Source organism: Chiloscyllium plagiosum, unplaced genomic scaffold (assembly GCF_004010195.1).
Source record: "Chiloscyllium plagiosum isolate BGI_BamShark_2017 unplaced genomic scaffold, ASM401019v2 scaf_1741, whole genome shotgun sequence".
NCBI lineage: Eukaryota > Metazoa > Chordata > Chondrichthyes > Orectolobiformes > Hemiscylliidae > Chiloscyllium > Chiloscyllium plagiosum.
The window spans coordinates 1-15,089 of NW_025208738.1; the positions used below are offsets into that span (position 1 = coordinate 1).

At 49.3% G+C, this 15,089-nt stretch overlaps 2 protein-coding genes across 2 annotated transcripts; one reads left to right on the forward strand and one right to left on the reverse strand.

The window, feature by feature from the left end:
- The first annotated feature begins 103 nt into the window (after positions 1-103).
- On the forward strand, positions 104-12,812 carry LOC122546720 (myc-associated zinc finger protein-like). Its single transcript, XM_043685368.1, has 2 exons — positions 104-796; positions 12,650-12,812. The coding sequence occupies exons 1-2, from the start codon at positions 129-131 to the stop codon at positions 12,810-12,812; spliced, it is 831 nt and encodes a 276-aa protein (XP_043541303.1). The 5' UTR covers positions 104-128.
- Positions 12,813-12,823: 11 nt separating this feature from the next.
- On the reverse strand, positions 12,824-15,029 carry LOC122546719 (basic proline-rich protein-like). The gene is made up of 2 exons (XM_043685366.1): positions 12,997-15,029; positions 12,824-12,836 (listed from the first exon to the last, which is right to left on the reverse strand). The coding sequence occupies exons 1-2, from the start codon at positions 15,027-15,029 to the stop codon at positions 12,824-12,826; spliced, it is 2,046 nt and encodes a 681-aa protein (XP_043541301.1).
- Positions 15,030-15,089: the final 60 nt, after the last annotated feature.

Genomic DNA, 15,089 nt, shown 5'->3' on the forward strand with positions numbered 1-15,089 from the left:
CTCCACCACATCCCTCCCCTTCCTCCCCCAACCCCAGTGAGCAGAGCTCAGTGCTGTGACTGGTTTTGTGTGTTGGTTCTTGAGAAGCTAAGACCCTCCCGCATTGCTCTCTCTCTCTCTCTCTGTCCATGCAGACAGCTGCTGTGGATCAGACGGCTGGTGTCCAGGCCGACCTCCTGCCGATCCTGACTGCGGCCTCTGTCTCTCAGGAGACCAGCCGTGGTGTCGGAGCCTCGGATGGCCCGCTGCAGCAGGAGAGACCCAAGGAGCCGCAACCCCAGGCCCAGAGTGGACCGGGACCCGAGCCGGACAAGGGGAAGGCCAGGGGCAAGGGACCCTTTGTCTGCCCGCTTTGCTCGAAGGAGTTCAAGAACAATTACAATCTGCGAAGGCACCAGCGTACCCACTCGGGAGGGGCTAGGAGCCAGCTACAAGCTGCCTCGACCAACCCCAACCCTCCCACCATGGTGCCCATGGCCCTCCTCAGTATGACCATGGCTGGAGTAGGGGGTGGCCTGGGGTCAGCCGAGACAGCCTCCCAGCCGGCGGGACCCTCCCCGTCTCCCGCCCGGCGCATCCGGAAGGAACACAGCTGCGAGCTGTGCGGGAAGGCTTTCCGTGACATCTACCACCTGAACCGTCACAAACTCTCGCACTCGGACGAGAAGCCCTTCGAGTGTCCCATCTGCCAGCAGCGCTTCAAGCGCAAGGACCGAATGTGCTACCACGTCCGCTCGCACGAGGGTGGTGTCAACAAACCCTACCTGTGCAATCACTGCGGCAAGGGCTTCTCCAGGTAGGTCAGACAGCTCTGCGCCCGTTTGCCAGGAAAACCATTCCCCCCCCCCCCCCCCCACATGGCAGGCAGCTTCTCTCCCCTCAGATGAGGCTGTACACCGTACACTTTAGGCAATAAAAAGAAAACCACGAGGAGGATGGACTGGGAAGGCAGTTAAGAGTCATGGAAACAGGCCCTTTGGCCCAACTCACCCGTGCTGCCCAGTTTTCACAATTTATGCTAATCCCATTTGCCTGCGTTTGGTCTACATCCCTCCATACCTATCCCATCCTTGTACCTGACGACCAAATGTTTTTTTAAATGACAAAATTGAACTCGCTTCCACCACTACCTCTGGCAGACTGATCCCCACACTCACCACCCTCTGTGTGAAAAACTAATTGTCCCTCTGGACCCTTTGGTCTCTCCTCTCTTCTTAAACCTATACCCCTCTAGTTTTAGAATCCCCTACCCTGGGGAAAAGCTGTCTGTTATCTACCCTATACTGGCCTGTCATGGTTTTATAGACCGCTATAAGGTCGCCCCTTGGTCAGGGGGTATAAGTCCCAGTCGAGCTAACCTTTTGTTGTAACTTAGACTTTCCAGCCCTGGTAGCAGTTCAATGGTCCTTGTCCACAGGGTTCCCGGAGGTTATCGTTTTGGATTTGCAGGACTTGTTGCACCGCAGTGTTTAGTATAATTCACTCGTGAGACGGGAGTGTGGCTGGCTGGGCCATAATTTATCCCCTCGTCACTCTTTACCCTCGAGAAGGTGGGGATGAGCTGTCTCCTTCAATGCTGCAGTCCACGTGCTGTGGGTTAGTGAGGGAATTCCAGGATTCTGACCCAGCCACACTGAAGGAACAATGAGGAATTTCCAAGACTGGATGCTAAGGCGCTTGGAGGGTGAACTTGCAGGGAGGTGGTGTTCCCATGTATCTCCTGACCCTTGTCCTTCTGGATGGAAGTGGCCGTGGGTTTGGAAGGTGCTGTCTGAGGATCTTTGGTGAATCCCAGCAGTGTACTGAGCGTCAGTGGGGGAAGGAGGAGGAGGTGTTTGTGGATGTGGTGCCTGTTTGTTATGGACCAGACCAGGCCAGACCCCCTCAAAATATTTTAAGAATGTAGGCTAGACACAAACCTTTTCTCTTTTTTTTTAAAGGCACATGTAAGTGCTGTGTTCCAGATGCAAAGCAGCCGGTCTAACGACTCAACGTTAAGCAAATCAGTTTATTTAAGCGCTATGGTTAAAATACAATAAAAGAAAGAACCACTTAGAATAACTTAACTGTAGAGAAAAACTTTACCAAGTAATAGATACAGTGACTATTAAGAAAAATAGATTTATCTCACAGGTAATCCAGCTGCAGGGAGAAACCCTTACAGCTTCAATCTGCAACCTCATGGTCTGGCATAGCCCCCACTCAATCATTAATATCAAGCCAGGGATCAACCCTGGTTCACTGGAGAGTGCAGGAAGGCATGTCAGGAGCAGGAGCAGGCCCACCTGAAGGTGAGGTTTCAGCCTGGGGAAGCCACCAAACAGGACTACTTGCATGTCAAACAACATGAGCAGGAAGTGATAGAGCGAAGCAATCTCAACACCAACAGATCAGATCTGAGCTCTGCCGTCCTGCCACATCCAGTCGTGATTGGTGGTGGACAATTAACAACTCACTGGAGAAGGAGGCTCTACAAATATCCCCATCCTCAATGATTGAAGAGCCCAGCACATCTGTGCGCTCTTTCACAGCAATCTCCAGCCAGAAATGCTGAGTGGATGATCCATCTATCTCTCTCCGCTGGTCCCCAGCATTTCAGATACCAGTCTTCAGTCATTTCGATTCACTCCACGTGATATTGAGAAGCAGTTGGAGACACTGGAAACTGCAAAGGCTACAGGCCCTGACAACGTTCCGGCAATAGTACTGAAGACTGTTGCTCCAGAACTTGCCGCTCCCCCTAGCCAAGCTGTTCCAGTGTAGTCACAACACTGACGTCTACCGGACAATGTAGAAAACTGCCCGGGTATGTCCTGTACATTAAAAAACAAAATGACAAATCCAACCCGGCCAATAACTGTCCCATCAGTCTCCAGTGAAGTGATGGAAAATGTCATCAACAGTGTTATCCTGCAGCACCTGCTCAGTGACACCCAGTTTGGGTTCTGCCAGGAACACTCAGCTCGTGATCTCATTACAGCCTTGGCTCAAACGTGGACAGAAGAGCTGAATTCTGAAGTTGGGGTGAGAGTGACAGCCCTTGACATTAAGGCTGCATTCAACTGAGTGGCATCAAGGAGCCCTAGCAAAACTGGAATCAATAGGTATCAGGGGACAAATTCTCCGAGGGTTGTTGGAGGTCAGTCGCCTCAGCTCCAGGACATCTCTGCAGGAGTTCCTCAGGATAGTGTCCTAGGCCCAACCATCTTTAGCTGCTTCATCAATGACCTTCCCTACATCATAAGGTCCGAAGTGGGGATGTTCGCTGATGATTGCACAATATTCAGCACCGTTCGCCGTTCCTCAGATACTGAAGCAGTCTGTGTTCAAGTGCAGCAAGATCTGACAATATCCAGGCTTGAAAAGTATGGCACTGGGAAAGCACAGCCGGTCAGGCAGCATCCAAGGAGCAGGAGAGTTAACGTTTCGAGTGTGAGCTCTTCTTCAGGAGTGAAGGGGCTCAAGGAGTCTGGGAGATAAATGGGCGGGGGAGGTGGTAGCTGGGAGTGCGATAGATAGGTCAGAGACGAGGGTGGCGCGGGTAGATGGGAAGGAAGAAGGACAGTTCAAGAGGATGGTGCCAAGTTGGAAGGTTGGATTTGGAATAAGGTGGGGAGAGGGGAAATGAGGAAACTCCGAAATCAACACTGATCCCATGTGGCTGGAGGGTCCCAAGGTGGAAGATGAAACATTCTTCCTCCAGGTGTCGGGTGGCTAGAGTTTGGCAAGTCCTGGGCTGCCTCCATCGCCAAATTCTAGCCACCTGGAGGAAGAACACCTCATCTTCTACCTTGGGACCCTCGAACCTAATGGGATTGATGGCGATTTCACCAGTTTCCTCATTTTCCCCTCCTCCTCCTCCTCCTCCCCACTCCCATTCATTCCTGATGAAGTGCTCAGGCCTGAAACATTGACTGTCCTGCACTTCAGATACAGCCTGACTGGCTGTGCTTTTCCAGTACCACACTTTTCGACTCTGATCTCTAGCATCTGCACTCCTCACCTCTTCATATCCACGCTCGGGCTGATAAGTGGCAAGTAACATTCACACCACATAAATGGCAGGCTGTGACCATCACCATCAAGAGCCAATCTAACCACCACTCCTTGACCTTCAGTGGTGTTCTCATGACTGAATGCCCCATTATCAACATCCAGGGAATTATCATTGACCAGAAACTCAACTGGACTCACCATATAAACACACTGTCTACAAGAGCAGGTCATAGACTACTACAAAGATTAGGAAATTCAGCAGCGAGTAACTCATCAGATCCTCCAAAGCCAGTCCCTCCATCGACAAGGCACAAGTCAGGACTGTGAGGGAATATTCCCACTCGCCCTGAATGGGAGCAGCTCTAACAACAACACTCAAGAAGCTCAACAGCACCCAGGACAAAGCAGCCCCCCCCACCCCACCACATCAAATCCACGAACATCCACTCCCTCCACCATTAATGCTCAGTAGCAACAGTGTACTGCCTACAAGATGCACTGAAGACATTCACCAAAGATTCCTCAGACAGCACCTTCCAAACCCACAACCACTTCTATCTAGAAAGACAAGGGCAGCAGATACTTGGGAACACCACCCCCTGCAAGTCACTCACTATCTTGAAATATATCGCCATTCCTTCACTGTCATTGGGTCAAAATCCTAGAATTCCCACCCTAAAGGCAATATGTGACAACCCACAGCAGGTAGACTGCAGAGGTTTAAGAAGGCAGCTCACCAGCACCTTCTCAAGGGGTGACTACGGACTTGCAATAAATGTTGGCTCAGCCAGCGACACCCACATCCCACAGGTGAATAAATCTTTTTTAAAAAGTGCTTCCCAACTTATTCCCACATATCTCCCATTGTAATTATAATGCCTCTTCCAGGTCCTTTTAGTTTATCTCTGGAAAGTAACTCAATAACCTATCCCAATTTTTGAGAACTTCCTCATCATCCAATTTAATGTAAGAAATGTCCAATTCCGAATCCTCTGAGCTTGGTTCTTCACCTTATGTGGTAACCAATAATAGTCTCCTTTCGCTTTCCTTCCCTGTCAGACTACCTTCTGAGCATATTCACGTGGCACACTCAGATTTCTTTCCATTTGGTGAGGTATCAAATAATACACCTCACTGAATTCTCTTCTGATTTGATACGGTCCACTAAACCATTCTTTTAAGGATCACCTATCCCTGGAAGTAACACTAACAATTACTCTCCGTTAGCGAAATTGCCAATTTTTGATTTCTTGCCTGCTTTCTGTTTCGTCACAAGCTGAGCTGCTTTTAAATGCTGTCTAGCCAACTCACCAGCTCCATTTAATCATTCCCTAAAATTTGACACAGAATATAAAAATGTGGTCTCTGAGCTTTGACTCACCAGTTTCCCCTTATTTATTTCAGTGGTCCTCATACCCCACGCGCAAACACTCATCCAAATGGAATGAATTTGATAAATTAATTTGGTACATAAATGCAAAAAGTCCAAATAGAGTTCCTTTATCCCAGTCATCTGGATATTTTGACAATAACATGGTCTTCCAGGTTTGAAGCTCCTGTTCTAATGTTCCCTGCAATTTGGAATGATGGATTTCAGTTATTTGATTTCTAAGCTATCCATAATTTCCTTGAATAGCTTTGAAGTAAAAGTTGATCCTTGGTTTGATTGTATCTCTGCGGGTAGTTTGTATCCAGTGAAAAATTTGAGTAACTCTTCTACAATCCTTTTACCTGTGATATTGCTTAATGGAATGGCCTCTGGAAAACCAACAGATACATCCATTATGGTCAGCAAAGGCTGATTCCCACTTTTTGTTTTAGGTTGGGGTCGTACGCAATCATTTAAGATCCTTGTAAAAGGTTCCTCTGGTGCAGGGATGGATATTAAGGATGCTGGTTTTATTGCTGCCGGAGGCTAATTACCTGACATACGACATGTCTGGCGAAATTTACCACATCCTTGTGCAGTCCAGGCCAATAAAAACGTTTTGTATTTGGCTTGAGTTTTCCTTACTCCCAAATGGTCTCATATTAGAAATTCATGTGCGACCTACATCACCTTCTTTCTATAACCCATTGGTAATACAACTTGGTGAACTTCTGCCCATTTCTCATCTGTGTGAAGATATGATGGTCTTCATTTCTTCTTCAAAGTGTCATTTTTAAGATAATAGCATTCTGGGATGCACTCAAGATTCTTATGTGTACATTTTTTGGCACAATTACTTTAGTTTTTCACCTCTAAACTTTGCGGTTTTACACCTTTTCACCTCTAAACTTTGTATTGGTATTCACCGAGGAGAGGGACATGGTGAATGTTGAGGGATAAATCTTTGGTTACTCTAGGTCAAGTCAGCATAAGGAGGGAAGAAGTGTTGGGTATTCTAAAAGGTGTTAAGGTGGACAAGTCCCCAGGTCCAGATGGGATCTATCCCAGATTACTGAGGGAAGCGAGAGAGGAAATAGCTGGGGCTTTCACAGGTATCTTTACAGCATCCTTGGACATGGGGGAGGTCCCAAAGGACTGAAGAATTGCTCACGTTGTCCCCTTGTTTAAGAAGGGTAGCAGGGATAATCCAGGTAATTACAGGCCTGAGTCTGATGTCAGTGTAGGGAAGCTGATGGAGAAAATACTAAGAATATATACCCATTTGAAAGAAAATGGGCTCATAAGCAGCATAGTTTTGTGCAGGGAAGGTCATATCTTACCAACCTAATGAGAGTTCTTTGAAGAGGTGACAAAGTTGATTGATGAGGGAAGGGCTGTAGATGTCATATAGATGGACTTTAGTAAGCGTTTGATAAGGTTCCCCATGGTAGGCTGATGGAGAAGGTGACGTTGATAGTGTCTAGGGTGTCCTAGCGAGATGGATAGAAAACTGAATGGGCCTCAGGAGACACAGAGTAGTGGAAGGGAGGTTCTCAAAATGGAGACCTGTGACCGGTGGTGTCCCACAGGGACCCGTGCTGGGGTCACTGTTGTGTGTAATATACCGAAATGATTTGGAGGAGAGTATAGGTGGCCTGATTAGCTAGTTTGCAGATGACACTAAGATTGGTGGAGTAGCAGATAGTGAAGGGGACTGTCAGAGAATACAGCAGAATATAGATAGCTTGGAGAGTTGGACAGAGAAACGGCAGATGGAAGTCAATCTGGGCAAATGCGAGGTGCTGCATTATGGAAGATCTAATTCAAGAGCGAAGTATACAGTAAATGGAAAAGTCCTGGGGAAAATCGATGTACAGAGAGATCCATTATTCCCTGAAGGTGACAGTGCAGGTCAGTAGAGTGATCAAGAAGGTGTACAGCATGCTTCCCTTCATCAGACGGGGTATTGAGTACAAGGGTTGCCAGGTCATGTTACAGTTGTATAGAACTTTGGTTCGGCCACATTTGGAATACTACGTACAGTTCTGGTCACCACATTACCAAAAGGATGTGGATGCTTTGGAGAGGGTGCAGAGGAGGTTCACCAGGATGTTGCCTGGTATGGAGGGTGCTAACTGTGATGGGAGGTTGAGTAGATTCGAATTATTTTCATTGGAAAGAATGAGGTTGAGGGGCGACCTGATTGAGGCGGAGTGCAGACAGGGTGGATAGCAAGATGCTTTGCCCAGAGTGGAGTTCCAAATGAGAGGGGAAAAGGTTAGGGAAGATGTGTGTGGAAAGTTTTTATGCAGAGGGTGGTGGGTGCCTGGAACACATTGCCAGCAGAGATGGTGGGGGAGGAAACAATCGCATCATTTAAGATGTATCTAGACTGATATGCGAATGGGCAGGGAACAGAGGGATACAGATCCTTAGAAAATACGCAACAGGTTTGGATAGAGGATCTGGATTGATTAGATTACAGATTAGATTACTTACAGTGTGGAAACAGGCCCTTCGGCCCAACAAGTCCACACCGACCCTCCGAAGAGCAACCCACCCAGACCCATTCCCCTACATTTACCTCTTCACCTAACACTACGGGCAATTTAGCATGGCCAATTCACCTAACCTGCACATCTTTGGACTGTGGGAGGAAGTGTACGCAAACACGGGGAGTATATGCAAACTCCATACAGACAGTTGCCTGAATTGAACCCGGGTCTCTGGCACTGTGAGGCAGCAGTGCTAACCGCTGTGCCATCGTGCCGCCCACACGCAGACTTAGAGGGCTGAAGGGCCTGTTCCTGTGCTGTAATGTTCTTTGTTCCAAAAATGGCAACTTTGTTTCAACCATTCCATCAAACTTGGTTTCTGATAATTATACTTCAAATTTCTATTTCTGTATTCTTTGATTTATCCACCTGTTTCAACTGGTGGCTTTGTGAATTAGTTATCACACAATCAGAAAAAAATCCCAGGATATACTTCCTGTAGTATCTCAGTTGCCTGAGTTTCCACTGGCTTTTCAACCACAGTAGGCAGCACGCCTACCTGTGATCCAGCTATATCATTACCAAAGACAAATTGTATTCCTGAAGCTGAGAGTTCCTCCAGTACTCCTACCACCCTTTCTCCATTTTTCATCGGATACTCCAACCTCACTACACAATCGAGCCTTTCTCATCTCACCATGGATTCCACATACTAGCCCGTTTTCTGGCAATAGTCCTTTTGAATTACACATATCCTCGTCTCTCAACATCAAAGACTGACATGATCCTGTATGTCTTAATACTGTAACTTGCTGCTCCTGACCTATGTGAGTCAACCTTACCTTTACAAGTAAGTTGTTTAAGGAGATCTGGCTCGCTCTTCTCAACCAATCTGCAACCAGGTTGTACATTCTTTTGCAGCTTCTTAGCTTCACTGCACTTTCCTTTATCACTTCAGAGCTCACTGGCTTATCCATTTTTCCCATATCTGTCTTCCCAGTGCTTTTTCTAAACCACCAACACTGTGACTGCATGTTCTTACTTTATTACAGTGAAAACACTTGAGCTTTTTAACTTCTCTTTCCCCCTCATGGGTTTCCTTTTTACCCTGTGATAAACTATCTTGGTCAATACGATCTCCTTTTCCCTTACCACCTGAAGATTTCTCTTTTCCCCAATTCCTATCCCTCACCAACTGAAATTGATTCTGGAAGCCAAATTTTAATTTGCAAATCAACTCATAATCATCAGCCATTTTTGGCTGCTAATCTTATCGTTTTTATTCTTTGCTCACTCACATGAGTTCTCATTACTTCAGGGAGTGACTTTTTGTACAGCTCCAAAATAATTGTGAAACGTAACGTTACGACACAGTGGTGAACCACTCTGTCAATTAAACCGAACCTCCAGAAAAATCACCTCGTATCACAGTCTGTTAAAATATGAGTTTCAGAGAGCTCACAAATTCTACTATTTAAAGAAAATAACATCAATTTATTTTTTAACTCTAAAACTGAACATTCAACAACAACTATTCATAGCTCTAAGCCCCCTTTCTCTTAATTGCTTTATTATCTGCATCAAACTCTACAAGAATATGCTGTTCCAATAAGACACTTATTAAAATTGCATCAATTTAATTTCAATACCACACATCCATTATCATCATTGGTGTCTGTCGTCTTCCGGCTGGAGATCTCCCTGGTTCGTCATCTTTCTTTCTACTGCAAATACGTTTCATATGGAAAAGTACCTTTGATAGAGAGTGTTTCCTAAATTCTTGGGTCTCTCTCTCTCGCATTTTTATATCCCCAACATTGGATCATCTCACTGGTTCCATGTTGGCCAAACAATAAATTCAAACTCTATCCTGGGGCATTAATTAAACTAGTTAAATTCAAATTGTTGTCAAAACAGCAACCAACTCAGGTATCCATTTCACAGTAAAAATGTTATAAATTTAAAATTTTCCAGTACACTCTGGGGCTGCCATCTAGTCACATACACAGGGGCTTGTAATCTCTCAGTTCAGAACAGTATTCACTCTTAAATGTACATGCCTTCAACTTCATAACACCTCTCCCCTTAAGAAAAGAAATGAACCATCATAGCGAAACGATGGCTTCATTTTCTTTCTAATTCTTAATCCATTACAATGAAATACATAGCTCATTAATCTAAATTATGCTTTCAAAGTAATTTCTGAACACGTGTATGAAATTGGAATTTGTCCAATCTTATCTATACTTTTTCCTTTAAATCCATAATAATGCATCTGCTATCACATTTTTATGACTTGCAACATATACAGTTTGTAAATTAAAAATCTGTGACAAGACTCCAGCAAAATAGTCTCATTTTCTTGTCTTTAAATCTTTCCAAGAATGTGAGAGGATTGTGGTCAGTGTACACAACTGTCTCCCAACACGTTGTTCATCACATAAACATTAAACTGTTGTAAAGCCAGTACCAAACTCAATAATTTTTTTTCGATGGTAGAGTATTTTCTCTGCTGGGTGTTGAGTTTCTTTGAAAAGTAGCCAATTGGCCATTCAGTTCCATCGTACAGCTCCAACTCCTATATAGCTAGCATCAATTGCAACTTTTGAAGGGTTTCAAAAAAATTTGGTGTAGCTAAACCTGCAGTGGTTAATACAGCTTTTAACTTCTCAAATGCCTCCTGGCATTGTTCTGTCCACCAAAATCTAGTGTTCTTCTTTAGTAAATCTGTTAGCGATGCCACCACACTGGCTGAAGTTTGGAACAATTCCCGAAATGTTGACTCTCCTGCTCCTCGGATGCTACCTGACCTGCTGTGCTTTTCCAGCACTACATTCTAAACTCTGATCTCCAGCGTCTGCAGTCCTCACTTCCGCTTATTCCCAAAAATCAAAAGCATCTCTTTCTTTGAGGATGGTCACGGAAATTCCTCGATGGCCTTCGTCTTTGCATTCCTTGGGATCAATTTCCACGATCGATGTTATATCCCAAGAATGTCACCTCTGCTTTCGCGAGTTCTGTTTTCTTTCAGTTTATTACCAGACTTGATTCTCGTAATCGTTCAAAGAGCTCTGCCCACTGTTCCATGTGATCTTTCCAGGACTCACTAAACATCACCACGTCATCCAGATAAACTGCACAATTTGTTCATCCGGCCACAGCCGGATTCACGAGTCTTTGGAATGAGGCTGATGCATTCTTCATTCCAAAGGGCATCACTTTCAATTGATGCAGCCCATTTGGGATTACAAATACAGAAGCTTCTTTTGCTTTCTCTGATTAAGGCACCTGCCAATAACCACGCAGCAAGTCCAACTTTCTCTATACAGGCCTCCAATCTTGGTATTGGGTATAAGTCCGATTTTGTAACAGCATTAATCTTCCGATAGCCCCCACAAAATCGTAGAGTCCCGTCAGATTTGGGAACTAACAATCGGTGAACCCCACTCGCTCTGACTCAGTTCGATGACATCTTCATTGAGCATCGCATCCACTTCCTTCTGGACCTGTTGGGCTTTGAAAGGATTAAGTCTGTAGGGGTGTTGTTTTATCGGAACAGCATTGTCTACTTCCACCTCATGTACAGTAGTATTTGTCTCCCCTATCTTATTCCTGCATATGTCCTCATACTGCTGCAACAAGCCTTTCAACTGGGATCTTTGCTCCTGAGACGATAGCTCACTAACCTATTTCACTGCTCATGGACCTTCTCATTGTTTAATGTATTTTGAGGCACATCAAACTCCATGATATCGAGATTTGATTCCTCACTCTATGGGGCAATAACTAACACCTGTATCTTCAGTACTTTGTCTCTGTTATAGTCAGGTTTTAACATGTTCACATGACATACCTTAAACAGGTTTTTCCTCTCCAGCATCTTTACCAGATACTTTACTCAACTTTTTGCCAATTTGATAGGGACCACTGGCTTTGAAGGGATTTCCTCTCACTGGTAACAATACTGATGCATCATCCCCACGGGAAAACATCCGAATTTTATAATTTTATCTGCCACCTGCTTCATTCTATGCTGTGCCCTCTTCAGGTGCTGTTTAGCTAACTCTCGCACCTCAAATACATAATCCACATGTGAGATCTCTGACTTCGATACTGTCAATTCATCTTCAATTAATTTCAAAGGCCCTCTCACTCCATGTCCAAATAACAACTCAAAGGGAGTAAACTGAGTAGATTCATTTGGGGCATCTCTAATGGCCAACAATACAGATGGGTTACCTTTATCCCAATCATTCAGGTAATCCTGACAGTACACTCTTAACATGGTCTTCAGGGTCTGATGCCACCTTTCCAAAGCTCCCTGGGATTCACGATGATGCACACTGGATTTAAAGTGCTGTATATCTAAGCTATCCATGACTTCCTTAAACAGCCTAGCAGTAAAATTAGACCCTTGATCTGACTGAGTCTCTCTGGCTACCCCATACTGCATAAAGAAATCTACCAACTCTCCCACCACCTTTTTTGCCTTAATACTCTGTAACGTAATTACTTCCGCAAACCTGGTAGTCCATCCATTATGGTTAGCAAGTAATAAAGATTCTGCCAATTACTGTATCCTTCCCTTCTGCCTCAGACCTTCCAAAACCCCGTATTTGTCCAGATTAAATTCTGTGTTCATTTCTCCAGTCTTTCTATATCATGCTGTATTCTCTGGTAATCCTCCTCACTATCCATAGCTTTCTCAATCTTTGTGTCGTCCATCAGCTTACTAATCAGACCACTTACAATTGAGAAGCCCTCATTTTTTGCTGTTCCTCTCTTTCAGACCTGATCATCTCAACAGCCACGTCAGGCAGGTCCATTCTACAGAGAGACCCTTCAAATGTGAGGTACGTCCTCCCCGCAGCCTCTCCCCCATCCCCACCACCTTGTTTTGGGGGAGGGAGGTAGGTAGGGGCGTGGTTTGGGGAGAGGGTTCAGGAAGGTGACTCTCGGGCAACTACAGATTGGTGCTGTGCAGGGGAGTAGTGACCGGTGAATGGAGGAGAGTGACCAGTGCCCAGGGGTGGAGTGACTGGCAGGCAGGAAGGGGAGGAGTGACCAGTTGGTGGTAGGGGGAGAGTGACCAGTGGCTGGAATGTGGTGGGGAGTGACCAGGCAGTAGGGAGTGACCGGAGTCCAGTGGGGGAGTGACCGGGGCCCCATTGGGGGAGTGACCGGGGCCCCAGTGGGGGAGTGACCGGAGCCCCAGTGGGGGAGTGACCGGGGCCCCAGTGGGGGAGTGACCGGGGCCCCAGTGGGGGAGTGACCGGGCCCCCAGTGGGGGAGTGACCGGGCCCCCAGTGGGGGAGTGACCGGGCCCGCAGTGGGGGAGTGACCGGGCCCGCAGTGGGGGAGTGACCGGGCCCCCAGTGGGGGAGTGACCGGGCCCCCAGTGGGGGAGTGACCGGGCCCCCAGTGGGGGAGTGACCAGGCCCCCAGTGGGGGAGTGACCGGGGCCCCATTGGGGGTGTGACCGGGGCCCCAGTGGGGGAGTGACCGGAGCCCCAGTGGGGGAGTGACCGGAGCCCCAGTGGGGGAGTGACCGGGGCCCCATTGGGGGAGTGACCGGGGCCCCAGTGGGGGAGTGACCGGGGCCCCAGTGGGGGAGTGACCGGGGCCCCAGTGGGGGAGTGACCGGAGCCCCAGTGGGGGAGTGACCGGGGCCCCAGTGGGGGAGTGACCGGGGCCCCAGTGGGGGAGTGACCGGGGCCCCAGTGGGGGAGTGACCGGGGCCCCAGTGGGGGAGTGACCGGGGCCCCAGTGGGGGAGTGACCGGGGCCCCAGTGGGGGAGTGACCGGGGCCCCAGTGGGGGAGTGACCGGGGCCCCAGTGGGGGAGTGACCGGGGCCCCAGTGGGGGAGTGACCGGGGCCCCAGTGGGGGAGTGACCGGGGCCCCAGTGGGGGAGTGACCGGGGCCCCAGTGGGGGAGTGACCGGGGCCCCAGTGGGGGAGTGACCGGGGCCCCAGTGGGGGAGTGACCGGGGCCCCAGTGGGGGAGTGACCGGGGCCCCAGTGGGGGAGTGACCGGGGCCCCAGTGGGGCCGGGCCCCAGTGGGGGTGTGACCGGGCCCCAGTGGGGGTGTGACCGGGGCCCCAGTGGGGGTGTGACCGGGGCCCCAGTGGGGAAGTGACCGGACCCCAGTGGGGGATTGACCGGACCCCAGTGGGGGATTGACCGGACCCCAGTGCGGGATTGACCGGACCCCAGTGGGGGATTGACCGGACCCCAGTGGGGGATTGACCGGGCCCCAGTGGGGGATTGACCGGACCCCAGTGGGGGATTGACCGGAGCCCAGTGTGGGAGTGACCGTGCCCCAGTGGGGGAGTGACCGTGCCCCAGTGGGGGAGTGACCGTGCCCCAGTGGCGGAGTGACCGGAGCCCAGTGGCGGAGTGACCGGGGCCCAATGGGGAGTGACCGAGCCCCAGTGGGGAGTGACCGGTGCCCAGTGGGGGAGCGACTGGAGCCCAATAGAGTAGTGACCGGTGACTGAAATGTGGTGAGGAATGACGAGGCAGTGGGGAGTGACCGAAGCTCAGTGGGGGAGTGACCGGGCCCCAGTAGGGGAGTGTCCGGGGCCCCAGTAGGGGAGTGCCGGGGCCCAGTGGGGAGTGACCGGGCCCCAGTAGGGGAGTGACCGGGCCCCAGTGGGGGAGTGTCCGGGGCCCAGTGGGGGAGTGACCGGAGCACAGTGGAGAGTGACCGGAGCCCAGTGGGGGAGTGTCCAGGGCCCAGTGGGGGAGTGTCCAGCACCCAGTGGGGGAGTGACTGGAGCCCCAATGGGTGAGGGACCGGGCCCCAGTGGGGGAGTGACCAGAGCCCAAGTGGGGGAGTGACCAGAGCCCAGTGGGGGAGTGACCGGAGCACAGTGGAGAGTGTCCGGGGCCCAGTGGGGGAGTGACCGGAGCCCCAGTGGGGGAGTGACCGGGCCCCAGTGGGGGAGTGACCGGGCCCCAGTGGAGGAGTGACCGGGCCCCAGTGGGGGAGTGACCGGGCCCCAGTGGGGGAGTGACCGGGGCACAGTGTGGGAGTGACCGGGGCACAGTGTGGGAGTGACCGGAGACCAGTGGGGGAGTGACCGTGGCCCAGTGGGGGTGTGACCGGAGCCCAGTGGGGATGTTACCGGGCAGTGGGGAGTTACCGGGCAGTGGGAGAGTGACCATGCAGTAGGGAGTGACCGGAGCCCAGTAGGGGAGTGACCGGGCCCCAGTAGGGGAGTGTCC